At 37.4% G+C, this 26,968-nt stretch overlaps 2 protein-coding genes across 2 annotated transcripts; one reads left to right on the forward strand and one right to left on the reverse strand.

Annotated features, from left to right (window-relative positions):
* The first annotated feature begins 11,898 nt into the window (after positions 1-11,898).
* On the forward strand, positions 11,899-21,824 carry LOC108683042. The gene is made up of 10 exons (XM_018172321.2): positions 11,899-11,975; positions 14,225-14,280; positions 14,512-14,615; positions 15,401-15,514; positions 15,922-16,132; positions 16,436-16,548; positions 17,078-17,268; positions 17,657-17,891; positions 19,578-19,807; positions 20,078-21,824. Exons 2-10 carry the CDS (start codon positions 14,241-14,243, stop codon positions 20,580-20,582), a joined length of 1,743 nt encoding a protein of 580 aa, XP_018027810.1. The 5' UTR covers positions 11,899-11,975; positions 14,225-14,240; the 3' UTR covers positions 20,583-21,824.
* A 991-nt stretch (positions 21,825-22,815) lies between these two features.
* On the reverse strand, positions 22,816-26,384 carry LOC108683041. The gene is made up of 4 exons (XM_018172320.2): positions 26,039-26,384; positions 24,421-24,650; positions 23,813-24,018; positions 22,816-23,141 (listed from the first exon to the last, which is right to left on the reverse strand). The coding sequence occupies exons 1-4, from the start codon at positions 26,194-26,196 to the stop codon at positions 23,001-23,003; spliced, it is 735 nt and encodes a 244-aa protein (XP_018027809.1). The 5' UTR covers positions 26,197-26,384; the 3' UTR covers positions 22,816-23,000.
* Between the last annotated feature and the right edge of the window lie 584 nt (positions 26,385-26,968).

Genomic DNA, 26,968 nt, shown 5'->3' on the forward strand with positions numbered 1-26,968 from the left:
AATACCGATGCTTTATTTTTGTTCAAGATCCTAAATATCATATTGAAAAAATGCTTTCTTGCACATTTCACTGACATATTATCAAGGTAAGACCGAACAAATACTGGCCATCATATAAGAAAAGAACTGCTGCTAAAGGCTCATTATGTTCATATTACCTATAATTCAAATGCTTAAATTACAAAGCGAATTCTACCTAGATTGCAATTTATACGAGAGTCGTTTGGACGGCAAAAAATGAGAAAACTAGATTGAATTGTAGCTAGAGTTGCTGACGCTTGCATCATTGCTCACGGTATATAGCGACCCTAACAAGGCTTCGGAGTACAAAGGAAGGTTCAAAATGCAGCTCGAGTACACTACTGCGGTCCCGCACATAGCATACAAAGAAATCTGCTGTAAAAAGCACTGAAAATCTGTAATAAAAAGATATGATGCGAATGCGACTAATACGTTGGCAACACTCAATAATTTAGTATAAGGACGTGTAAACGTTTGACAACTAAGGTGATGCTTTTTCAAATAGTTAAAGGGTTCACTGAAAATCTGTAATAAAAAGATATGTGAATGCGACCAATACCATAATACGTTGGCTACACTCAATAATTTAGTATATGAACGTATAAACTTTTGACAAGTAAGGTGATGTTTTTTTCAAAAAGTTTAAGGGTGAAGAACAAGAAGGTAGAACCACCGAGAGAAAATTGTTTGCACGATCATCGTTGTTCACAGGAAAAAAGTTTTCAAGTATGATGAAATGCAAAAACCGAGAAAAATAATACCGACGTTAACCGGAGATGATTCGTGTTGAATCGTATATTTAAATCTTTCAACCCTGTATGTGCCACAAAAATTGAGAACACACAAACAGATCAGCAATTGAAATAGATAGAAGAGCGTCAATCAAAAATACCAGCGTCGAAAGAAGAATTCCACCGTGCGAAATAACGAATTAAAATTTCCCTTAAACACATAATAAACATGCAACGCGTTTAGAAATTAAACTTGTGGGCGATTAAAATGCCGTGAGATACCAAAATCTCTTTTGCTGTAGCTTATCAAAACATTTAAATTCTCAACATCCAAAAAATAAATCTCAACAATTATTCGTGCACATAAATATGAGGTAACACAGCAGTATACCAACATATTGGAAAACCTACAAATACTTGAGTGATCGTGGCTTCCCAAGCCTAAAGAATGAAGTCTTAGTATTGCTTCTAATACTCAACAATATACTGTTCATAGTATTACTTAAATTCAAATAGATGAGCGGGGCCGGACGAGAGAACAGGCGAGACGTGCTGACGAGGAGCGACTAGAGTAAGAGGAAGGCAGCGTGACGTGCTGACGAGGAGCGACTAGAGTAAGAGGAAGGCAGCGTGACGTGCTGACGAGGAGCGACTAGAGTAAGAGGAAGGCAGCGTGACGTGCTGACGAGGAGCGACTAGAGTAAGAGGAAGGCAGCGTGACGTGTTGACGAGGAGCGACTAGAGTAAGAGGAAGGCAGCGTGACGTGTTGACGAGGAGCGACTAGAGTAAGAGGAAGGCAGCGTGACGTGTTGAAGAGGAGCGACTAGAGTAAGAGGAAGGCAGCGTGACGTGTTGACGAGGAGCGACTGGAGGCAGAGTCTGACAGACGTGATGGAAGAATTACGCTCGTCGCTCGTCGCGCTCTGATTCCTGCGCCAGTTGCTCTTCTTCTTGCCAACATGTCTGATAAAATACAATAAAAATTCGAGTTTATTGGCACATTTTCCCCCGTTCTAAGATTATCACGACCTTTTCACATTATTCCTATTTATCACCACATTTCTCTATTTACTGTCATCGTCGCCATTTCTTCACGTCGGTATTTAATTACCCTTACACTGTCATCCATTATTATTTGTGTCATATCCCTTTACTTTCGTTTCATTGCAATCAAAATTTGACAATATCTCCCTTCAGCGTCTTATTTCAATGGAATGAGTGACGCTAAAGTCTAAACCATTAGTCATGAATGCACATGCATCATGAATGTACAGAGCACATGGATCATAGGCACAAAAACTGCCAGCATGAGTACACTCCTGACATTTCTAATCGTTCAATGGCAGGAAGATGTTGAAAGCTGCGTTGCGGTGCGTGCAGCGCAATTTTCCTGACTTCGAAAGTTTTAGCAGGTGTTCCACGCGACCGTGGCATTCGTCACGTACGTAATTCGTACACAAGCAGCATTCGTACACAAGCAGCATTCGTACACAAGCAGCATTCGTACATAAGTAGCATTCGTAAACAAGCAGCATTTGCACACAAGCAGCATTTGCACACGTGTGGCATTCACGCACGTACAAAATTCGTACACGTATGTAATTCCTGACAGTACATCTTCTTAAATACTTGATAATAACTTCGAATTTCATGCAGTAAACAATGTTATTTTTTCGTGAAATCTTAAATTGCAGAGGCTCAGAAGAGCTCATTAACGAACACTAAATTGTGATCAGTAAGGCATTCAAAAAGTAATATGTAACAAATTCTGGCATCAACTTAAGTTAACATCTTGTTGCGTAGAATGAATCATCAACCTCACACTTTCAATTGTTGGCATGAAAAACGAGAGTAAGTAGAGCAATGTACTGAACCCATTACCAGACAAACATGATAAATATTAGTTTGGCTTTTTTTGGACTGCCTTTATGAAATTTTCATTTCGTATTTTTAACAGCTGAGTTCATCAATAGCAGGCAATTATGACAAGCTTCAATCAAGACTCGTCTCTTGGGACAAAGCTCGAGTGTACGTGCAATTAAAAGGGACGCAGGTTGCGGCAACGCCATTGATTGGCACGGCTACACAGAGTGGCTCATACCAGATCTGGCTCGTTCCATTGATCGATCGATGAGCCTGGTGTCGGAATATCATCGGAAAAAGAATATACCTTTCCGGAATGCTTCCGGCAATGCTTCTTTTTCCGGAATATACCGGAAAAAAGAAGCATTGCCATCATATAGGATGGCGACCACGGACCCTCAGTCACTATTTTTCCGAGCGGGAAACAGAAGCTCACTTTAGACGTGGCTGGTTTACATTAAGATTTTGATGTGGCCATCTTTTGGGGTCAGGCAATTTTGTCTCTTTACATTTAAAGCCTATACCACAAAAAGAACTTAGAATTTCAGCGAAAAATGTCTCTTTAAATATTGCAGCTTGGTGTTGACAGCATATGGATCAGATGAATAAACCCGAAATGTATCGTACAACTTTCAAAACGTGAGATTTCGATGCATTGTTGTAACTCTGCTGCTTCCGCAGTAAACCACACTACCGAAGTGCTGAATAAAAAAGGACAGTTCTTCAAGAAAATCATACTTCGGTATAAATAACAATCTTTATCCATGTCAATGAATACAAAACTGGATACAAATGGTACAAATTTCCATAGGCTAACGTTTTGCCTCAGGATCGTTAAAGGATCGCATAGACATACAACGAAATTTACAAATAACTGACATATCGGTAGCTATGATAGGCGCAGTCTAAGACCATGTTAACACCAGCATTCACGCCAGCCGTGCAAGGCACCTGTCAGGCTCATGGTGTGAATGCTTAATTCTATGGAAATACATAAAAGAATCTTGGACCGCCACGTGCACGGCAGTATGGTGCGAGACCGGCCAAAAGCAGCTGCATGTGGGCTTCCACCAACTACGCCGCTCTAGTGTCAAGGAAGCTAAGATACGCTCAGTCAAATAAAGTAGGTGCAAGTGAACGCAAATCCAGAGGAACGTGACGGAAAGCAAGACGCGTAATGAGTTCAAGCGCACGCACGACCGTGGCTCCTCAGCACTTCCAAGTGAAGTTTGGACGCCGTAGCATGGAACAAAAACTGCACTTAGAAGCGCTGGTGTGGAACTAAGTATCTAATTTGAACATTTTCCCACGGAGATTAACTCCAGTTTGGCAGTCACGAAGTTACTTATATCCGTAAACGAAGAGTACACTCTTTGTTTATTGACAGTAAATTTAGTTTCTTGTCCTTCAGATGCCAGTTGCATAGACTAGTGTTATTTTTTATTAGTCAAAAAGTTGACGCTTGCGTAGTCGACACGTTAATGCGACAAGCTATTTAAAATACATATCCCACCATATATCATTTTATTTTGTTTTATTGACAGTATATTCAACTTTCAAGTGATGGCATTTGAAAACAATTTTTTCCTTGACCTTGCAACCACGTAGAATTGCAGGAATAGGAAAGCCCAAAGATCGTCTATCCATGCCTAATTTTACTATGTTAATATTCAGACTTTCGTTTCCCCTCAGCTTAACATGTACTTCCAAAACATTGTTAATGTCCTTGAATGATCGACGCTACCTCATTTCAGCTATAAGTATTATTAAACACGTTATTGTGGCATTTAAAATGAAAACCAGGAAAAAGACCGGGCGTTGTAAAAGTATGGAAAGTTTGCATATGATACCAGTCGAGGATTGTTTTTGCCAGAAATGTATACATTATTTTCCACAGAATTACTTAGCTTAAATTAAAGTCTATACGGTGATTTCACTAATTGACGCGTAAACCTGCTAAATTGCCTCGATTTTCTCAAGTTACCAGTTTTTTGCGTATAGTGAATACCTCAAGAGAGTCCAAAGAATTAATTCTCAATTATTTTACCACCTTTTGCTTCATAAAGATTTGGTATGATAACTTCATTGCAGCTCAACCTTAATATGATTTATTGATTACGAGATTTATTAGAGAAGCAGATCGATACACTACTCAGCGTCAGCAGGGTACCTATACTGTATATCTGCATAATTTTTACATAGGCTAATTAGGAAAAGTGAACATTTAGTTATAGACGATGCCAAATTTGTCAACATCAAATGAACAAGTTAGAATAAGTTAATCACGTTGCGATCCTTCCTTCAAATTGTGCTAGCGTTAAAAAATGCGTGCAGATTGCAGCATTATCTTATGACAACCAGAAGCACCAAGCACCTAAGCAAAGAACATTGTTAAGTGGTTGCAAATTGCACGCGACATTTTCTGGGCTCAAGTTATGTTCTAAAAATTCAGTTCTATTTATTTTCAAAAGTGGATGAACGAAAAGCAGTGAAAGCGAGATAAGGCAGCGCAAAGCTTATAAGAGCAGGAACACGGCCTAGTTGGTCGAGCTTTTGCTACCAAACAATCTCTACGAACTAAAACAACCCAAGAAATTTACAGTATACAAGATCAAAGCAATACCAGCTGCGTTTAAAATCTTCAACACATTACTGAATATAAATTTCCACAATAAGATCGTTGGTTGACAAACCTGACTGACTATAACGAAGGTATAATCCCGTGGAGAAGTGATGGGATCACAGGAACCTAGCCACACAACCTCACTCAGTCACATCCCATCGACAACTGTCAAATCTAGCGTAGCGTCACGATGAATTCATGGCAAGCGCAAATGCTTGGCAGCGACTGTAACAGTCTTGGCTTAATAACTTGACAACTCATGTAAAAGAGCCACTACAGAATTATGGATGTCGTGGTAGTAAAAATATTCAACTATTTTATAACCCAAAAATTTTTGCGATAGTGATTGCGTATTAACAATCGCAAACATTTAGAAACGCAGTCGTAAGAAAACTCATAACAGTATTATCTACTGAACGCCGGAAGTATGTAACAAAAGCCTTAATATTTTTGTCTCGTAAGAGCAAATCACACAAAGCGATAGCATTCAACTATACCTTCTTCGTCATGTTAGTCTTATAGAAGCTCATGTGTCCTAGTCCTTCCTCAAGCATTCTTTCTGTTGAGGAGGTCTCGATCAGAAGAATGATGCTCTATTAAGAAATTCTCTATTAAATTTCTGTCCTTTTCAAATCTCGGTGACCACACAACGTTTCCAAACTCTAGACTCGGGCGTACGACGGCATTAACTACCCGTGTTTAGAAAAGCTAATTCTGCACTCATGACCCCGGTAGTGAGAGGTGAAATGATAACTGTGAGACACAGAGCTGAAGTAATTCTGAGAAAAATCATACCAACCAACCGTGAACTGGGAAATATGAAATGTTAAGACTCAAAAATTTCGGATTGTCTTAAAATGCTTCAATCGAGTAACTTCATCTTAAGATCCGTGACGAATTCAACAGGTTCCGTGACAACATCAAACCCCGAACTACACGCAGCAGCGGCCCCTGCAAAAGAGCGGGTGTTCTCCAACAATCTGGGAAATCTATAAATTTTGCTTCAAAAAAGTTTGTGGACTTCATTATTTGGACTACATTGGAGTAATTGGAGTATTTATACTACAATATTGAGCAGCCGTTTATCCTGTCACGTGAGACAAGCTCGCAACCAGAACAGGTCTCATAGCATGACAATCGAGCAACAATTCATCTCCCGATCTGCGATGAATTCAAACGGCTACATGACACTTTGGACAACGTCAAACTCAACGAGACCGTCACTCCCACTGTCTTCCACTGTGCTGGAGGAAGCTATCAGCATCGTCTTCATGAGTGGCCCGGGTCGCACAGTGGCCGGTCCGACATCATCCGACCCACGACAGCTGAAGCCCTCATCTCTACGGATTGGACTCCAAGCAGCTGTCCATCTCCCTCATAACTACCGGATTTTCTGAACTTTCAAATTATTTCAGAGTTATTTTCACGGTTCCCACGACAGCTGAAGCCCTCATCTCTACGGATAGGACTCCAGCAGCTGTCCATCTCACTCATAACTACCGGATTTTCTGAATTTTCAGATAATTTCAGAGTTATTTTCACGGTTCCCACGATGGCTGAAGCCCTCATCTCTACGGAAGCTGTTGATCTCCCTCATAACTAGCGGATTTTCTGAACTTTCAGATTATTTCGGAGTTATTTTCACGGTTCTGAAATTTCTTGTTGTATCATATTTACGTGTATCATGTACTTTTTTCTTCCAAAATATAATTGTTCAATACTTCCTATAACTTGAAAATGAATGTTGTTACATTCGAAATGTTAATAAATTTAAAATTATTTCCTAAAATCTGCATTTCCTAAAATCTGCATTAACATCTTCTGAAGATCTGTTCGATCCTGAAAATTTGAATAGATGGATTATCTGGTCATTTACTGCTGTTTTCAAGTTAATTTAGAAAACAAATGGTAAGATTTTCCTCCAATTTTGTAACNGATTATCTGGTCATTTACTGCTGTTTTCAAGTTAATTTAGAAAACAAATGGTAAGATTTTTCTCCAATTTTGTAACGGAATATGAATAAAATTTCTAGCTTAGATAGAATGTGAGTTATTAGCATTTGAGTTAGAATAACTCACATTTGAGTTAGAGATAGAATGTGAGTTAGAATACATTAGCATTTTATTATTAACGAGACTTTGAAAGACGGTATTTGGGATGAGGGGATACGCTATAACAGAATATTAAAATTTCTGGAATTATCGTTGCCAAGCTGCGTCGGATTAATCTGTTGTACCCTTGTATATTTGGCGCTGCTTGTGTAAATTAGTACTTTGAGCTCGTAACCACAGCGCTATAGGCTTGGATTTTTCTATCGGCTCCCTCTCCATATGCCGTGAAAATACGACGAGTGGTTAGGCTCCCTCTCCATATCCCGTGATTAGAAGATGAGTGGTGAACGTAAATCAGAGTTTCAAAGTTATACGTTGAAATAAACTTTCTATGCGCAAAGAAGATATAGTATTGTTACTTTCGTGTTAGAGTAATGAAATTAATCTTAACAAATAGTTCGAATGTCATTATTTCATATGAGAGTTCAATATCATTATTTTTCATGTTTATCAAGTGACAGGTTTATGGGTCAGGGTAACTCTAAAAATTTCAAATTATTTTTTAAAAATCGCGTTGTAATAGCAATTAAATTTTAAACAATAGTTGACAAGTGTACTTTTATTTAATTGATATTTTAACTCACTAAATACTATTACGAACCATATGCGTATCGATTATTAAACCATGCCAATTATGCCACTCAGTGAGCGTAAAAAGCATTTGAAACTCGATGTGCAGCTGTATCGTATAGGAGATGACGGCTTAATTAGTATAATACTAGTAATCACCATAATCATCATTGAGACGCACTAACTTGATCGATATAAATAATTTTGTAAGAAATAAAGTCCTTCAGACAAAATGCAAATTTTGACCACGCCAAACTCTATAATAAAAATAACCTTACTTTTACGATTATTTCCAAGATGATTATTTTTGGCCACAAGATTATTGCTTATATCCTGATATTATCACTAAAATAATTTATTATTCAAGTATTTTGAATACATAAGATGTTCTTATGGAACTATTTGATGTCCAGAGTGATGCTGCGTGCACCACCTTCGTCGTGCGCAGTCCCCGAGCCGGCAAGTCGTCCGCGCTATCACGGGCCACGGGAGGAAGAGCAGAAATATCACAAAAATAAAATACTTTATGCAATTCAACAATTGTGACATATATTACTAATCAATTTTGATAATAACATGGCGGCATAATCAATGTAAACTAATGGCTAGCGGAACACTAAACTCTTTGAAGGAAGGTTTAGGGTTGCGTTTGTTTCATTGAATTTTAATTGGTTTGAGTTTATACGGTGGTGTGAAGGCATTGAGGTTCATTATCTTCTTGAAACATGTAAAGAAAGATTTTTTGGTCATATCGTGTATTTTTTGCATCGAAAATCTGGGAAACATACTTTCTGTCGAAAATTTTCTGGCGACTTGTATGTATTTCATGGAAGATATATAAAACGATGACACAGTGATTAAAGTAACGAATAAATTTAACTGCATGAAGACGCGAATTTCTCCTCGCTCTCCATTTCTTTAGCATTCCGTGAACGTTCCTTGTTTTGCATTTTTGGTGTACTTCACTATAAAAGACCGGAAAAAATTTAAAACCTCTTACTGACGTCATTAGCCTGAGCAAGTTTTGAAAAGAACTTGAAATTTTTTTTATGCAACGAAAAAAAATATAAAATCATTCTGGTGGCATTAAGCAACCCAGATTTATTTGCATAAATATATAAACTAAATCATAGGCAAATGTATTTATAATTAAATGGACCCGCCAAAATTTGACTCGACAACTAGTTCCAGCCCAACCCTTGCTCGGGGTGCTATAGTTTTCCATTTCAACAATACCTCATGTAAAATATGTAATAGATTTGAGGTTAGAGCAGTTTGAGGACTTCAAATCTATGTGGCTTATGTCAAGAAGAGTTTTGAAATGCCCTTTTCGAGATTTTTTTGAAGGTTTGCAAGGTTATGAGTCCTAATCCTAACTTTTATGAGTGATATATGATTCAAGACACGTACATTTCGATATGGCTGGACTCTTTTATCCGGTTTTGTTTTTTTATCTTGTATGGCTAAAATTTTAGTGACAACGTTGTTATTGCAGAGGGTCTATGTTATTGTCTAAATTGATGTTTCCTCTCTCCCTCTGTAATAATGAACTAATTCATAGGCGAAGTCAAATAAATCGGTTGAAAAAATCGTACGATAAAATACAAAGAAATTTTTTTTAACCGGAGGTCTCAACGTAAAACTATTTTTAGCGCATTTTCTCATTTATGGAAAAAAGGCCATTGTGCTCGCCATGTCTGTCCGTCCGTCTGTCAGTCTGTCTGTCTGTCCGTCCGTGACTTCACGTTTTCGTCGACGAGAAAATGCGCTGTCTGTCACTCACTGCAGTGAGCATGGCAGTGAGTACTGAGCTATATATTTTTTTCAGTCCTCATTTTAGAAAAAAACATATATAACCTTCTTTTTGAGAGCATAAATAATTTTCTTTTGTTATTATAGCGTTATTCCCAGCTGTGGGAAATCTTCAATAAATTAACTTTAACACATCATTTACAAATTTTTCATTCACAATATTTCAAGACTTGTTTTACTTGCTGAATGGACATAAATATAGTTATAATTCTTTCTAAATGATTTGGATCTCTAACAAATTAAAGATATGTGGACGGAGCCACGTACAAATAAAGCCACATCCAAATCTAGATATATAGCCTCTGGATAATTTTTTATTTAATTCTTATTGGGGTTTCGGTGAATTTTTTCTAGCCGTGTCATCTGGTCCCGAAATTGATAGAGCAACTTCCGTAGATACTCGGACATGAGCTTTTTGTAAAGGGTAACTTTATCAACCCCGGACGCTGAAATCAGTAGGGCTGGCTGCAACTGGCTGGTCGTCAAGTTATATGATAGGTAATTTGGGCTATCAGCGTTGATAAGAGTTAGCTGGTAATTTTGAATCAATAAATATAGTCTTCCAAAGATATAAAATTTTAGTACTAATTTTTATATCTTTTTAGTACTAATAAAGGATTATTCCAGGAATTAGTAACAATTTCTAATTAATTAGATAAAACAATTAAGTACTCCATTCTTATGCAGGCTGATTTATTGATATTAAAAGATGTCAGCTTATAACGGGTAAGCTTAAACAAAGTTTATTTCAGTATCAATGTCAGTATTAAACCTAAGAAATTTATTAGTTAAAATTTGTGTTTTCTTCATCAATCCGACAATGATAAAATTAGTTATTTTCCATCAATTCCTTCTTAGGATACGCAACTTGTGTCCCGGAAACCCGAAATGATTACCAGCATATGACAAATAACTATTGGAAAGCGACAGTGTTGTACCAAGGTTATAACTGAAAGAAAACGATCACAATCCATTCATTAGATTATACATTCTACATAGTTAGAGTAAACAGGTATTGCGATCGCAACGTATTTGTACAATGATCGTATATACAGTTACTTATAGTTAATGTTATCAGGTGGTGGGCAGAAGATATGTAATGAAAATAACGATCCGTATTCAGGAAACCCGTCTAATAATTCGAGAGATCTTCGCTTATTCTTATAATTTATTTTCTACCAATTTTTTTACCACAATATCTTTCACTTATTTATCGAACAAGATATGAATATAGCCTATTTATGATCATATGATCATATGGACTCACTTCTGAATTCTTGCACGACAGAAAACACTGCTAGACAAGTGACTATCTATGAAGTACATAACAGATACGGCTGATGGCCTACACTTCATATTCAGCCGGTCATCTTGGAAGTATCTTGTAAGTAAGCATGAAATTAAACCTGTGTAGACGACCAAAATAGTCAAATACCATTCCGAGAGTAATCCAATTTCTGTATAATTTACTTAGTAGGAATGATACATCCATTTTAAACCCTCAAGAAGATTTATGTGAATTTTCTTGGCGGAGTTTATAATATTGAGATCTTACCACGTCTTGAAGACAGAATGTCGTTAGATAAAAATTATGGAGATCTACGTGTCAAGATCTTATATCGAAAGCAGGCTCATCTAAAATTAAACTAGATAATACCGGTACACGACGAATCCTTGTTGGCTGCCAGACATCTAGAATAAAACTTTAGCCGATTTATTGATAGTGATGGAAGAAACGTATTTGATTTCTTGCGCGGTAAATACCATCTAAGACTCACGGAAAAAATTATCTAAATTGTATTTGTGCATTACATCAGATAATGCAAGTAAACACGTGCTCCCAGATTCTAGTGAATCCAATATTAGGGAATGCAATGCCATTAAATTTATTTCAACTAAGAATATTAGGTAAAATACTGTATTTAAATTTCGTTAAATAGATATAAAAACTAATTTACTTAATTTCTAAAAGAAATTTTCGGCTTTGATATTTCGATATGTTTTCATTTTTTCACTTTCATTGATTGTTTTTCGATAAATAAAGGAAGATTTTACGAAAAATCGACATCATCTTCCTTTAAGAAATACTTTTGTACATATTCATACAAAAACTGTAATGAAAAACTTCTCTTCAATTTTTGGCTTTTCCAATTCCTCGTGCATAGCTAGATGGCTGTCGAGAAGCTTTGGACAGTTCAAGCGTGGTCGTGAGCGAAGTACTATAAGAAGAGTGTTGTGTGAGGTGAGTTAATTATATTTGTATTAAATATTATTGAATTTTAGAAATAATTTGCCAAATTTCATATTTGTATTGAATGTCGTAAATTTTGGGTTGCAACTTGCAAGGAATATTTTCCAACGAAAGAACGCCTGTCGTGCGGGCAACACGAGGCGGCTCCCCACTTCGACGATAAGCCGCTTGGTTTCCTAGTAATTACCGAGTTATCGATCGGTTTTCTTCATTCATTGTCAAGGGAACGTTAGTAGGCAGCGCCATGTCGTTTGGTTGCCAGTTTGACCAAGAAATTTCCAAATTATGTGCGCAAATAGCCACTTTGCATGCCAAGGGGGCCCAAGTTCCCGGCATGTCAAATCCCGCGTGTGTTAAATGTCTGCCAAAACGATCAAGCGTTCCGGCATCTGCTTCCAAAGGCAAAGAATGTATTCATTTGCGTAGTCTGCTCTTGCAGCGCGATAAAGAATTGTACTATCGTGTTAATATTGATGAATTTGATTCATTGCTGATAGATATTATAGATGCTGTTGATTGTATTGAAGATATTATCAATAGCCTTTCAAAAACTGAGATATTTAGTGGCCCAAACTTATTTGGAGATGAAGTTGAGAAAGGCCTTACAAATAAAATTAGGCATTTTTGTGACTTACTCAGCTCTGCTAAAAAAATAGGGAATGCTATACATTACAATTTGATGGAAAATGAGAACCAATTAAGTGTAGCACTTGAATCTATGTATCTCCAAATCAGTGAATATGAAGCGTATCAAAATATGAATAACAAAAAGGAACAGTACAGTCATCCAAGACCTAGTAGGCCTAGCATTACTTTGAAATCAAAATTGAATAAATTTGTAAACTGCACAGAGGTAATAGAGAAGAAACCTACAAATTCTCTGGTTTCCATTTGGTCGGCAGCAGAAGTTAATGCCCTACGCCATGTGTGCCAAAGGTACAAAGATCCTAACCTGAGATTACAAAAATGTCAATCAAGAATGCCATTCAAAACTTCAGAGGAAATTCTTGAATACCTCGGTGCACAAGAAAGAAGCATGAAAAAAAGAGCAGCTATTCTAGAATCGTTAGCTGAATGGAAACAAGCTAAATCAGAATTAAATTTGCGTCCAATTGTTTATGTGCCAGAAAATGAAATTAATTTTCCTTCTGGTTCAGCAAAGAGTGGTATGAGAGCAGACAGAAACCTTCATCCTAAGATAGTTCAATGTGTTGAGAGATTGTACAAAAAATGTCAAACTCCTAATCTCTGCAGTGCTCCAATTACAAGGCCTGAGAAAAGGTTACTTTATTCCTCTAAAGAAAGACATGAAATAAAAGAAAAATTGATGGCCTATCAACGCATGAAAGAAAATAAATGTGAAATGGAAAAAGAAAAGTTAACAAAAAAATCGACAAATGTTTCGAAAGAAAAATTAGTTCACTATCAGGAGAGAGATGAGAAAATGGTCCATTTAAGAAAAGCATTAGTGCATGATAGAAATGAAAAGAAGCATGAATCATTAAGAAGGTGCAAAGTCTACACAGACAATGTACGAAAACAAATGTTGGAAAGATCTCCAAGTAAATATCTTGAGCTCACACAGTCAAAACTCAATGGTCTTGTGGATGCAAAGAAACAAACCAGTTTTACATCTGAAGTTAATGACATTGATTCCATTTCCAAGAAGAAAGTACCATCCTGGAGACAATAATGTATGATGATGTTTTTAGAAATGATCTTCTATTTTTTGTTGACTAGTTGTGAGTATTTTGTACATAGCATTAAAATCTAAAGAAAAAAGTATAAGCTTATGGAATGTTTGCAAACTGTTATCTTACAATGTTATTTCAGCGGAAATCAAAGAATTTTAGTTGTGGAAATTGTCGAGTCTATTTTCTAATCTCCAACAATCTTTAACAAGCTTACTTGATACTTAAGCCTAATAGTAATAACTGGATATTAGGCACTAGCTTAATTACTTAATATCCAGTTATTCAGTATATTTGCAAATGTACATGCTTGAGTTTATGCACATCTTGGATTTGGTGTTTTACAAAATGGAATGTTATCATTGAATTAGGATGATGAAAAACTATCTAGTTTTAGCTGTTGATATTTATTGGTTAATTCTATATTCTTGGCCAAATGTTGATTAAATTTCTAAGCAGGATATATAATTATTAGAGCAATGATGTTGCCACTTAAACCATGAATGTGTCTAGTTCTGTTTCTGATTCAACTCTGTATTTCCTCAACAGGATTCATCTTGCAGTCATGTTTGCATCAGATTCTATTCAGATTGAAGATGCTGAAGGTTAGTTGGCTGGAGTTGTAACCTTTGTGCAAAACTTTTTATTTGAATTTAGTTTTACTCTGTTCAGAATTCAGCCTATTGAATGTTGTTTGCTTGGTTTTCTTTAAATTCTTAACTTTCATTTAAATACTTGAAAAATTTGAAAAAAATTTAGGCTTGGCTTAGTAAAAATTTCATTTGCACCCATAATATGTGATAATGTAAATATTTCACTGTATACTTTGTTGTCAGGTCTAACTAAGTTGGACATCAGGCAAAAAGTATGGAAGCATTTCCAAGAGAATGACTTGGCTAACTTCCCCCTGTCGGTGTTTCGTCGCATCCCCAACTTCAAGGTAATGGCTTGTGTTTCTCCATTCATTCATTAGCTGACTGAAGGCATTCCATAATTTTTACAACACTTCTCTTTAACTTCACTTCTTGTTTGTCTGTCTGTCTGCTACAAATCTTATAATCAAAATTTAATACACTTCTACTTATCCTATTGATCTGAAATTTTGCACACCTGCATAAAGTTGGAGACAGTGCATGAATCAAATGACAAAATAAATAATTTTGAAAATAAAAATTTATTTTTTCATTATTAAAAAATTGAAAAATAATTTTGTCGGCTACAAATCTTATAATTGATATGACACACTTTTACCTGTCAAATTGATGTGAAATTTTGCACACTTGTGTGAAGTTGGGGCAATGCATGAATCAATTGAAATAATTTTGAAAAAAAATTAAATATTACAAAATTGAAAAATTAATTATTTAAATATTCAAAAATAAAATTAGAAATTCATTGTACATCTGTAACATTGGAGACTCTGGATTCTTCAGAAGTGTTGTCTTTAAAAAAGTAATTTTTAAATGTATATTATTATATATTGGATTTTGCATCCTAGGGTTTTTAAGCTGTGTTTCAAAGTTGCTTATTGAAATTGAAGTATTTTATGATTCACCATTTGCTAATGAATCAATAAAATTTTAAAGCTGACAATGAGGTCTCCAAAACCAGAGTAAATATTCTGTAATTGCAAATGGAAGTAAAATTTTTTGACGATTCTGTACATCAGGAATATTTTTGTTGCTCACTGTTCATCTAACTTGACCAAAAAATTTAAATTCTCAGGGTGCTGATGAGGCTGGAGCAAAGTTAGCTGAACTTGACTGTTTCAAGACTGCCAAGTCAGTTAAGGTCAACTTGGATAAGCCTCAAGGAGAAGTGCGGTTTCTAACACTGCAGGTGTGTTACCTGTAAATTATCATTGTAGGGATAATATTCCAGATTGTTATAATTTCAGCATATTTGCATTTTGCTGTGGGTGAATTTGCTACTTCAAATTTGTATTTCATCCAACATAAGGAGTACTGTCTTGATACTTAATCATAGTATAATTTTTATTGCACTATCCAACTGTGCTTCTATAAGAAATAGTTACTTGCCCTTAGTCGTCCTATCTTGAGAGATCATGAGGTTATTATATAATTGGTAATTCTTACCCAGGCAGTTTAAAAGAAAATACAAATGATATTTTTCAATGATTTGCATTCTATTGCAAGTTGCTTTATTGATAATAACTATAACTTGACTTACTACCAGACATTAAGAGCTCTGCTGGGTAATAACCTTGTATTATGTGTTGGTGGCAGTCTGGCAAGGTGCTGCTGGTACCCACACCTGGGCTACGCACGGGCCTCTTCAACCGAATGGACAGCAGAAGTGCCGGCGATGACACCACTGAGAACTTGCGTCTGCTTGCCCAAAACGACGGCATGAAGCGATTCTCTACTTCTCTGGACCTGGATGCTGATGCCAAAGTTGATTTGGTTGTTGTTGGATCGGTTGCTGTCTCAAAGAGTGGTGAGTTAAAATTTCAACTTTCATCATACAGGCCAAAGGTAAAGAAAAATTAACTACTGCTTTCTGTTTTACTTTATGCTATAAAAACGATAAACATCAAGTTGTTTATAAATTGATTTAATTTTCAATCACTTTTAGACATGGTTCATAAATGTAAATTTATATGGAATTGTTTAATCTTGTACAGGCTACACCAATTCATCTAATTTTTGGTTTGTTTCTTAGTTACTATTTAACAAAATTGATATGACTTTGAAGGCATGTTGTCATAAGTAACTGAGTTGATATGACTTTTTTGTGCAGGTCAGCGTATCGGCAAGGGAGAAGGCTTCGTTGACCTCGAGTATGGGATGATGCGTCACATGAAGTGCATCAATGAAAATACTCTCATTGTCACCACTGTGCATGATTGTCAGGTATATCATCCTCATTCTTCACATTCAAATTAAATCTATTGGCCATTTTGATTAAGATGAATTCTACATCGAGTTACTCAATGACCAATTTTTCTTTATTATACCTACATAGAAATCTTTGTTGGCTTATATTTTATTGCATACTAGCACCAACATTTGAACAACATTATAGTCGTGAGATTCTTCCGAGTTTTTTTATTATGACTATTTTGAAAACAGCATCGCCATGATATTACTGGCGTTTAAAAGCAGCATGGCACTACTTATGTCAAGTTAAGAGCAATATTAGAGACTTGACAGCAGCACAGCGCTACGTTTATGTGACATTATAAACTGTTACCAGAAGCACTGCGCGGCATTTTTGTGATATTAGACCTTTGACAGCAGCACAGTCTTACTTTTCTGTGATGTTAGACTTTAGGCAGCAACACATCGCTACGTCTTTCTGATAATTAACTTCCGACAGGAGCAAAACGCTACGTTTTCTTCAATTACAGACTTAAGTAAACAAGTTTGTATGATATTCCAGGTGTTTGACCGTTTGCCCGACCGTCTGTTCTCCGTGCACGACGTGCCAGTTGACCTGATCGTGACGCCCACCCAAGTTCTGCCTGTGAACAAGCACGCCCCGCGGCCTGCAGGCATCCTCTGGAACCTCATTGACGCCGACAAGTTCTACAGAGTGGCGATCCTTCGTACGCTGTGGCAACGACTCAAGGAGTCAGTTTAAGCTTGAACTTTTATTTAAGATTAGAGTTGCATCTATGCCCAAATTTTTAGACTTGTTACTTCGAGTGGCAGAACATTTAATAATATTTTTATGTTTTGTTTCCAATATGGGAGACCATAATTTGCGAACTACTTAGCTACGATCTTTTACGATAACAAATTTAACCCCTTTCTTCTGCAAAAAAATTATTTCAAACTCGTCTCATTGGTATTTAATCAATTCTGGTCAGGTTCAAGGTGAAGCATAATGTTTAATCAAGTACCATCATTGTGCTATAAAATTTAAACAGATAAGGGTATCTTCTTTTTTGCTAATTTTCTAACTATAGTTCTTCACTGAGCTCATCTTTCACTGTTTGTTTTTATTACATCGGTACAGTGCTGGACATGAGCCGCGCATTGCTGGCGAGGATCCAGTGCCGAGCGAGGATCAGATCGCCGAGTACTGGAAGAAGGTGGAGGCGACGCGTGAGGCCAACAGAGAGGCCAGGGCCGCCAGCAGACGTGGTGGTGGACGCGGCAGGAGGGGCTTGAGGCGCGGACGAGGTGGAGGAGCGAGTCGTCGCTACGAGGGTGGTGAAGAAGGTCTCGACGAAGACGGCAACAGACTGCAGGTAAATATTGCTCTTGTTCTTGTATGAGCATGGTTATATTTCAATCTGAAAGTAATACTCGTGAGTGTTGCTTTTGGAACTGACGGGGCTATATCACTGTAATTTATTAGTTTAATGTATATATCAATCAAGTGTCACGCGGTGCGGATATTGCTGTAGGTATCGATGCCCTTCCTAGGTGTAGAATAAATTTTGTAGTTCATTTATGTAATAAGCTTATTGATTCAATATTATATTTTTCAACGAAATTTTGCTCTGAATTATTTCATCACAAGATTTTGTTGCTGACTATTAATGAATCAACCAACAAGACAAATAAGAACAATAACAATGATGATTCAGTTTTATTTAGAACAGTCGTTTCCAAACTGGTATATATGTATTATGGTTCGTGAAAAATTTTCAGGTGGTATGTAAACACATTTAGTGATTTTTTTTACTTCACAATATTTACTAGCCAACATGTAAAATTTAGGACACCATTTGCAACTGTTGCCGCATGGCCCCACCTATCCGCAGCTCCTCGCTGTTAAATCCAAACTAATCAATGCGCTAATTATTAGCGCATTAATTAAATTATATTGTGTAGTAAATATAAGGTGTAGTAGTGATATTATATTAGTGGTGAGCAGTGGACTCTGGTGGTAGTGTATCGCACAGTGATGCTCGGATCACAAGAAGTTCAGCAACCACTACCTTACAGTAAGCAATTTGCACTTTCGTTAAGGGAAAGTTCACGAAAATAAGGGCTAAAAAATTTAGAAAAATTCAAGTTCACGAAATTCAAGTCCGCTTCAGTTGTTATGCTTACCGAATATATATATACATGAATCCTGGCGACTGATTGCACCCAACACAAGTGTTCTAGAAGATCGCGTGAATGCCGCTCGCAATTAGTTTGTGTTCAGGCATTGCAGTGACCCGGTCACACTTGCTGCATCAATCACGCATTTTCTGTTAATTTCTTCCTTGTGTTTCAGCACCAGCATTAACTCGATTTCTTAAGGACAGAATTCAAGGTCGTTTCACTGTATGGGTTTCACTTCCTTTATTTCTGTTTTTTTCCTAATCTTGGATGATTCCTTTCATTTGCCAGCATATTCTACTGTGCTGGGGCAGTGTCGCCTCCAAACATAACCACCTGAAGATGTACTTGCATCATCTTTCTTTCGAGCATTCAAGTGTTCTGTGACAATCTCAGAGATTTACTGGGTGATTAATTTATATGATGTCCCTTGAGTAACTAAATTGGTTCTGCATCCAGTGAATGGGGAAAATGAATATATACAAATTAAATTTGAGAGATGAATATAGCTAGTCTATTTAATACGACAATGCAGAGAAAAATGTACTTTCTGATAATTATCAAAAATTTCGTCCAGCTAAGTTGTTGACGTCAAATAACTTTAAAATTTTGTTTGCACTAAGTTATTGTACTTGACTTTCAGTGAAACGGTAATAGTGAAGACGTGTTCAAGCTCCGTGAGAATGAGTATCTAAATTTTACTGTCAGTTTTTAATTGTCAGGATGTAAACTATTGTAAACGTGCAGAATTGATCCATAATGTCAGAGTGTTAGAAATTTCTTACAAGCATCGCTTGCTCACAACTACCACTTGCACGCAACTATTCTTCGCGCGCCCCCGCTGTTTCTACACGCGTTCTATACACCACGTATGCTCGCAGGTGACGGTCGGAGTGAACAAGCGCAACCGCATCGTGCGGCGCAGCGTCCGCCAGAGCAACCAACAGGATCGCGAGGGAGACGCGAGTCTCAACGATGGCCAAACTAACGGCGATGGCGAAGAAATGCCCGTCAGAGGCCGAGGACGATCCCGCTACAACCGCAGAGGAAGAGGCTACTATGGCCAAGCACCCTTCTCGGTCTTCCTGGGCAACGTCCCGCCCCACTCGAGGTGAGGCTCTTGGTTACATGTGGCTTGGCTGCTTTATGGTTATTGTGGCTTGTTGCAGCGTAGGTTTCGTGTGAGTTCAGAGAGAGCTTTGATTTTTAGTTGTTACCACACATTTTCGTTTCGAGTGTTATGATTAAGAGTTTTCTGGAAATAGTTGTGCCCGGTCATAGCCAAATCAGAATTCTTAGGTCTTACAGGCAATTCTGGGATGCAAGTCAAGATATTTTAGCAGGAAACTACCATAGTTTAATTCAAACCTTCTCGTTTCAGAACCCGTGAGATCAAAGAAGCTGTGAAGGAGGTGATCGACGAGAAAGCCCGTGGTGTTGATATTCAGCGTCGCACCTATGCTGGTTTCGCGTTCCTTCGCTTCAGTCGCATTGACGCCGAGCACGCCGACGAAGTTGTCTCGGCCTTACAGGGGCTGAAAATCTTGGACCAGGAAGTTGTGGTTGAAAAAGCCAGGACAAAAGCTTCCAGGGCTGAAAGTGAGCAGCAGAACGGCGATGCTGGTTACGGCGAGGAGGAAGGCAATACTGGAGGCAGTGGATACAGGGGCGGCCGTGGAGGGCGACGTGGCGGCAAACGGTATAGGGGCGGTCGTCGAGGACGAGGTGGTATGGGCGGTCGCGACGACAGGAGGAGGAAGCGCGATGACGAGGAAGGAGGAAGCAGCTACGAAGATGAAGGTCGGGAGTACAGAGAAGGCCACTCTTCCTCGGGGGTCACTGCAGGAGACGCTGCTGGTGACTCTACGTCTAATTGGGAGAAGTGAAGCGCCCTAGCGTTCCCGTGACTGCGTTCCATGCCTGTGGCTAAGAAGGCCTCTCGCGCCCCAAAAACGCCAGAGTTCTCGAGGTTATCGGGCCAGACCTCTCACTGCACACCGAGACAAGAAAAAGTTTTCTTGACGTTAACCTACACTAGAATAGGCGAAAAACGCCTGCCCTTTGCATGCCTGAGAAGGTTTCTACTACTACTTCGTATTGATGGAGCAAATTAACAAAGTAGACTAGTATTTTGTGTTGCTAGATTGGAAAGGCAATATTTCCAGATGCTTTAGAATGTTACTTGTGTAGCAGTACGGCGCCATGCGTTTTGAAGCTTGTGTGGGCGTAACACTGTTGGTGGCTAAGCTTTTTGGTTACGAAGAGCATTCGTACGATGTGGCCAGGCCCTCTGTATCGTCTGTAGTTTAAGCCTCTCACACGTAAGGCACTTGACATATCATGCTGCAGCTACGATAAATACCTCCATACTAACTCGTGGGCGTTTTTTCCATGGACTCGATAAGACGTATTCTTGTTTCGATTCGGAGTTGAGAATGTGTCTGCGGTTTATTATGTGTGGTTGAACGCTTTAATGATAATATTGTGAAAATAATAGGACCGCAAAAAAAATGCTGCTTCATTGTTGCTCGTCTCGTTGAGTCGAAAGGAGCATAAATCCTATTCGATACTTAATAACGTCGTGAGCAGTAGACTTTCTCAGATTGTATCATAGAGTAATTCATCAGGATTTACTGTATATTGTTTGAGAAAGGATGCAATTTCTATTTTTCTAACAATGTTGCAACATTTGTTAAGACTTCGTCGTGTTGTGGACCTCAGATATGGCAAGCGAGGCATATATCAAAGACGACAGTTTCTCCCCTGGCCGTTGATGTTCACTTTCTGTGATGCTTTGCTGATGATCTCGGCCTAATAAACCTTTCCAGGGATGAATTACGTACAATTCTAGTATATAAACTAAATAAATTATTGAATAGTTCTTTGATACAGCCTCGCTTGTTAAACGCTTTCTAGAGTTATTGCAGTGTAGATATTCTCTTTGAAATTGAGTTCTCTTTTTTCCAACGACGCTTACGAAGTTTACTTATTAATTCGTTAGCATCGCAGGGGCAGTTAATTTTGTCTTGACCTTCTCCACATTGTTATATTTCTCCGTTTTCTTTCTTTGATATCAAAATTACTTGATGGTTTTCATCGTTTGTTATCAATACAGATAAGATGATCTTTGAATTCATTTGTTCATCCTTCAGTGATCTGTAATATTGAGCTTTCATCGCCCAGAGCTCGATAATTTGACAATTAATTGTTTTTCAGGTGAGGCGGATGTTGACTTGTTACCAGATTCAGAAACAATTCCATCCACTCACACTTCTGAAATTCGCAGTTTGAAAGATACTCTGAATGGAATATATTTTGACAATTTTGAAAAAGGACTTGAAATCAACGTTTGTCTTAAATTGCCAAGTGTCAAGAAGGTTCATGGAAACAACGTGTACTTCAGCAAACTTTTCGATGTGCGGGCAGCTACCAAGTGAACTGTGATAGGGTTACCTTGGTAACTTTGTCCAAGGCAGTAAAATAAATTGAATCGACATGTCATCCTCGGAATCCCCAATTGCTACGTCGTTTCGTTCCATTAGGTTAGGTGCATGTGCAGTTCATCCTTCAGTGAAGTGCAGTGCAGTAGAGTAGAGGTGTAACTCTGTGGGTTAGAACCTCTTATGGGGCCCAGCAAGTTAAGTTATCTGCAGAGCATCAATCAGCTAGAGAATCAGTGTGGTGTGAACTTACTCTAAAAGGCAAAGATAGCCTTCTCATAGGGGTCATTTACAGAAGACTAGATAAAGCTATGGAAAAATATATGTTCAGATTTGAAATGCCTAGCTCCTTATCGAACCCGGTAAAGGCTAGTAGCTACTTCAAACTATCGTCAGTCATGAAAAGATCCGGTCAAATGACACGAGTTTAGATCTATGAACAAGGCACGAAAAGGAAAAGAATCGGCGACAGGCCACATCAGGCCTACATTTCAGCGCCGACATTATTATGTTATATGTTATGTTATGTTATTTGACGCAGCTGGCAAGGAACATCAAAGTGATATCTGCTGTTCTCGCATCCCTACATCTACGGCTTGTATTTAAAGTCTGCAGAGAGCTTAACAAACTTGAACGCTTGAAAAATCTGCAGTTTAGGAGGAATGAAAGACACTTTCACTGTAAAAACAATTTCATGTAAAAAAAATGCATAGCCTCGGGTAAATGGAATGCACGGTCCTCTTCTAAAAAAAAATTGTACGATCAATATCTTCCCACCTTTGCCTCAAAGCACATTGCCATAACTAAATTATTAGATAAATTTCTACTTATCCTTTTTTGAGAACATATTGATCTTTCGCGGAATTACGTTTGAGTTTTTTTCGAAGTTATCAAAGCTTTTACCAAAAGCTCAGGCTTGTTCTGACGAAGGATTGCATAACACCAGACAGTTCGCTCTACGTCGTGTGGCGTCCAAAACTTCCTTTCGACGCAAGTACCTTCGGACTGAAAAAAAAACGTCACTTAGGTATATTAGGTCGTCATTTGGGAAAATAGTTCGTAATGAATTCATGCAAGATCACTAAATATAGTTTCCTATTATCTGGTATCAACAACTTGAATAGGAAGATATTAATGGCTAGTTGATACTATTGTCACCGCCAAGGTTCTGCTGTGTGCTTCTCGACACAAAAGGAACTGAGGTAAATCAAAAACTGTCCAGTCGAAATAACTCTTACTAACTCTACTTCACTCAGACAGTAGAATCAGTAATTGCAGCAAAAATGGCGAAAAAAATTCTCGCGAAAATGACGAAAAAATCAATGCAACGGCGTGTGCTTAAATGACAAAAAATATAACTCTGTACTCGCTGCAGTGAGTGACAAAGAGCGCATTTCCTCGTCGACGAAAACGTCAAGTCATGGACAGACAGACGGACATGACGAGCACAATAGCGCCTATTTTTCCATAAATGAGAAAATGCGCTAAAAATAATAAATGCAATAGCGTATGCTTGAATCTTCAACATCCTTGTTTGATAATAGATGTTAATTAAAATCGTGAACAGTATTTGATTAATCTGATACATAGAACATGTCAACGTCTAATATAATGCATAAATTGTTTTCATAAACATAGTTCTTACCTTTGATACGAAAAATCAAGTATAAACTCACTTCATTCATTGCCTGCTCCTTATTGATCTGATTGGCAGCTTCAATGATGACGTCATTGAGCTTCAGGTACTCTGCCTCGGAATATTTGAGGCTCGTGGTGCCGAGCGCAGCATGGGCGACCTCGTCAGCGAAGAAGACGTACTTGTCGGGAGCTGCAGCTACTAGGATGGATGATGCCGTGGCTGGACCTACGCCCCGAAGCTTGCCTGTAGTAAAAATAATTATTCTCTCCTTAATTATATTCATTCGGTCTCGAAAAACGCGTCAATTTAACATATTAAAACTTCAAAATTAAAATGAATAAATTTTTATTCATTATAATTCAAACAAAACACAATAAACTTCAACAAAATCAGCACTTGTATATGACTCAATGTATTCTACGACGCGATACATACCTATAAAAAAATTTCACACATGAAATAGGAATATTTTTTTATTGACAGGGAGACAACGAGAATACAATAATCTTTAGGAGGTAAACGAAAAATAATTGAACAACAGCACACACTACAACCAGTATTTCACTCAATTTTGTGATCTGGAAATCATAACATGAGATAAGCAATTTATATACATATATCTAATTTTATCCATCATAACCTTACAAAGAACAGCAAGAGCACGGGATGGCTCGTTTTCCTTTGCTAGCTTCAGTCCCTCAGTAGTTACTTGCTTGACCAGCTCGTTAGTGTTGCTGGCAGCAAGATCTACCAAACGAGGCCTGAACTTCCCCCTGGACAGCTTCCATTCCATGAGCTTGACCAGCTCGCTGTGGAGAAGGTGAGGAGAATCCCTTCTACTCTTGAGGGCAGCTGGCAGCTCTGATTGGAACCACCTAGACACACAAATTCATGTTAGACATTTTGAAATTAGAGTTGAAACAAAAATAAATCCAAGACGCAAAATAATGTTTTTAATTAATTAATAAGAGGAAAAGGAACTAATTGAAATCAGAAAAAAAAATCAAAATAGAAATTGACATTTAAGTACCTATAGTTAATCTTATGCATTACCTATGCTTTGAAAAAAAAAACTGCTACATTCAACATTCATTACACTGCATTCAACTGCTACAGAACACATTACAAATTTACAATAATGACTTGCAGCACAAAAAAACTTACAAATGTGCCTCAATATTTCAAAATGAAAGCTAATTTGAAATTATAGGCTGAGGCAACATGCAAACAGTATGCAAAAAGAAAAACAATGATACTGCTTAAACCATAATAAAAATCTTTGCACTTCCATGGTCCAGCACATAAATATTAAATATAGACATATAAGACATGAAATGCATTTTACTGCCTTTAACTATAGTGTGTCATGGACTCGTGGAAGCCCAGGACCAGCTTTGCAAGGTGGAATTCTATGAATTGGTGGTGGTTCACACATGTTCTAGATCAGTTTGGCCTGGCCATGTCTCTTCTTGATCCTAAAATATTGGCTGACTAATATAAGCATAGTGGTAAACCAGAGATGTTTTAGAATCAGTTCATTTTTAATTTCCTCATCTACTCAATATTTTAATCAATTTCTTATGTATGAAAATGCTGGTATCCAAGATACTTTCTAGTCTATTTATAGGACTCAAAAATGAACTTGAGGAAGAGTTTAAAAAAATTGCTGCTTTGCCACTATGATTATATAAGGAAGATCCAATTTCAGGTCTTTATTAAACATTCAATGTTAAATTTACACATGTTTTACATTAATTCCTACCAAGTGCCATCTCAAACTTAACAAGTTAACATTCAGGATACATGATTTTTTACACTATAACTATAATTAACTATCCATACATGATACCTAGACTTATTATGACCACATTATCTGTTAAGGAATAAGAACTATTTTTGTATTACTTAAATAATACTCATTTTTAAATGATCAGCTGAACAAATATGAAAGATCTGAGACTCATTTTTAGAATGAAAAATACATTTCTGTCTGCAGTCACAACTTACAAGCCTGATGATTAGGATGAAAAATTCAGAACAGGCACATTATAATTTCATTATCATTGATCCACCTATTATACAGTATAATGAACATTCATCGTTCAGGTATGGTAGTAGTTATTCAAAAGATATATGTTACACATTGCAATTTTTAACTTAGTACTTTTCGCTGGCTACAGAATTTAGGTACCAACATTTTACACAAGTGTTTTTCAATATTGTGATCATTTTCGAAAGTTCAAATTGCAATTTTTATACTTACACGTCTAATTCGGGTAAATTCGACTTTTTGACCCGTGAGGATGCCTTAACATCAATTGCGGTATTATATAGTTTCAAAACATTAAGAAAAACATCGGAATTGTGGTTTTCCAGAAATTCTCCTACTGTCAAGAGACTACGTGTCAAATCACCCGCCATCTTTTGCTTTAATAGTTACAGCAGCTGGCAACGTGAGAGCGGTGAGACGATCAGACGAATACTGAAAAAAGTTTATCATCGGTGTATTAAATTACACGAAAATTTTATTTTTAAAGGTTCATTCAAATACTGTCAGTTATCCAACAATGACGCATGTCGCATTATTTGCAACGTTAATGCCACTCAGCCACTGTACCTCCTGCTTTAGGTACTTTAGGATTAGCTAGCTCCTAGCTGATCTTTCTGACAAATTTTATCATAATTACTTATACTACATACGTTTAAAGAGTTTCACGATAAATTTTTAAATTAACGATTATTTAACGACGGCATCACTGTGTGTGTCATTGATGTCGATGTGTTACCTACGTATCTATGAGCACAGGACAAGGACAAGATGATGTACAAATAAAAAAGCCAGAGTCAGCTTTATTTTAGAGTAATATAGCGGTCAAATTTGTGAATTATCTAATTACTCACAATATTAGATAGAAAAAGACAGTTTTAAATGTATTTCTCAATTGTTCGTCTATTAAATTAATAAATTCCACTATTCCGCGTAAGGCTACACATAACCTCAGAGCATTGACTAGGCTTCACAGTTCACACTGACTTGCTATTTGCTCCTGCTTAGTTCTCCACTGCCATGCGCTACGGAAAAACGTGTCTTGGTGCACACACGTTCTGTCATGCAAATGACGTTGCCTTCATAGTTATTCAAACAAACATTACGGCTATGAAAAAAGCTTTATTAAGTTTCTGTATGACGGCA

The sequence above is a fragment of the Hyalella azteca genome, unplaced genomic scaffold, assembly GCF_000764305.2.
Source record: "Hyalella azteca isolate HAZT.00-mixed unplaced genomic scaffold, Hazt_2.0.2 contig11286, whole genome shotgun sequence".
Classification (NCBI taxonomy): Eukaryota; Metazoa; Arthropoda; class Malacostraca; order Amphipoda; family Hyalellidae; genus Hyalella; species Hyalella azteca.

What these genes read in the sequence shown, in the direction of transcription:
- LOC108683041 (XM_018172320.2), bottom strand. Translation starts at nt 26,196, where the DNA reads ATGGCGGGTGATTTGACACGTAGTCTCTTGACAGTAGGAGAATTTCTG. An exon ending in CCGTGCTCTTGCTGTTCTTT is followed by an intron (nt 24,019 to 24,420) that starts GTAAGGTTATGA and finishes TTTTTACTACAG; the next exon opens with GCAAGCTTCGGGGCGTAGGT. An exon ending in AGGAGCAGGCAATGAATGAA is followed by an intron (nt 23,142 to 23,812) that starts GTGAGTTTATAC and finishes TTTTTTTTTCAG; the next exon opens with TCCGAAGGTACTTGCGTCGA.
- LOC108683042 (XM_018172321.2), top strand. Translation starts at nt 14,241, where the DNA reads ATGTTTGCATCAGATTCTATTCAGATTGAAGATGCTGAAG. An exon ending in TGCGGTTTCTAACACTGCAG is followed by an intron (nt 15,515 to 15,921) that starts GTGTGTTACCTG and finishes TGTTGGTGGCAG; the next exon opens with TCTGGCAAGGTGCTGCTGGT. An exon ending in CCACTGTGCATGATTGTCAG is followed by an intron (nt 16,549 to 17,077) that starts GTATATCATCCT and finishes ATGATATTCCAG; the next exon opens with GTGTTTGACCGTTTGCCCGA.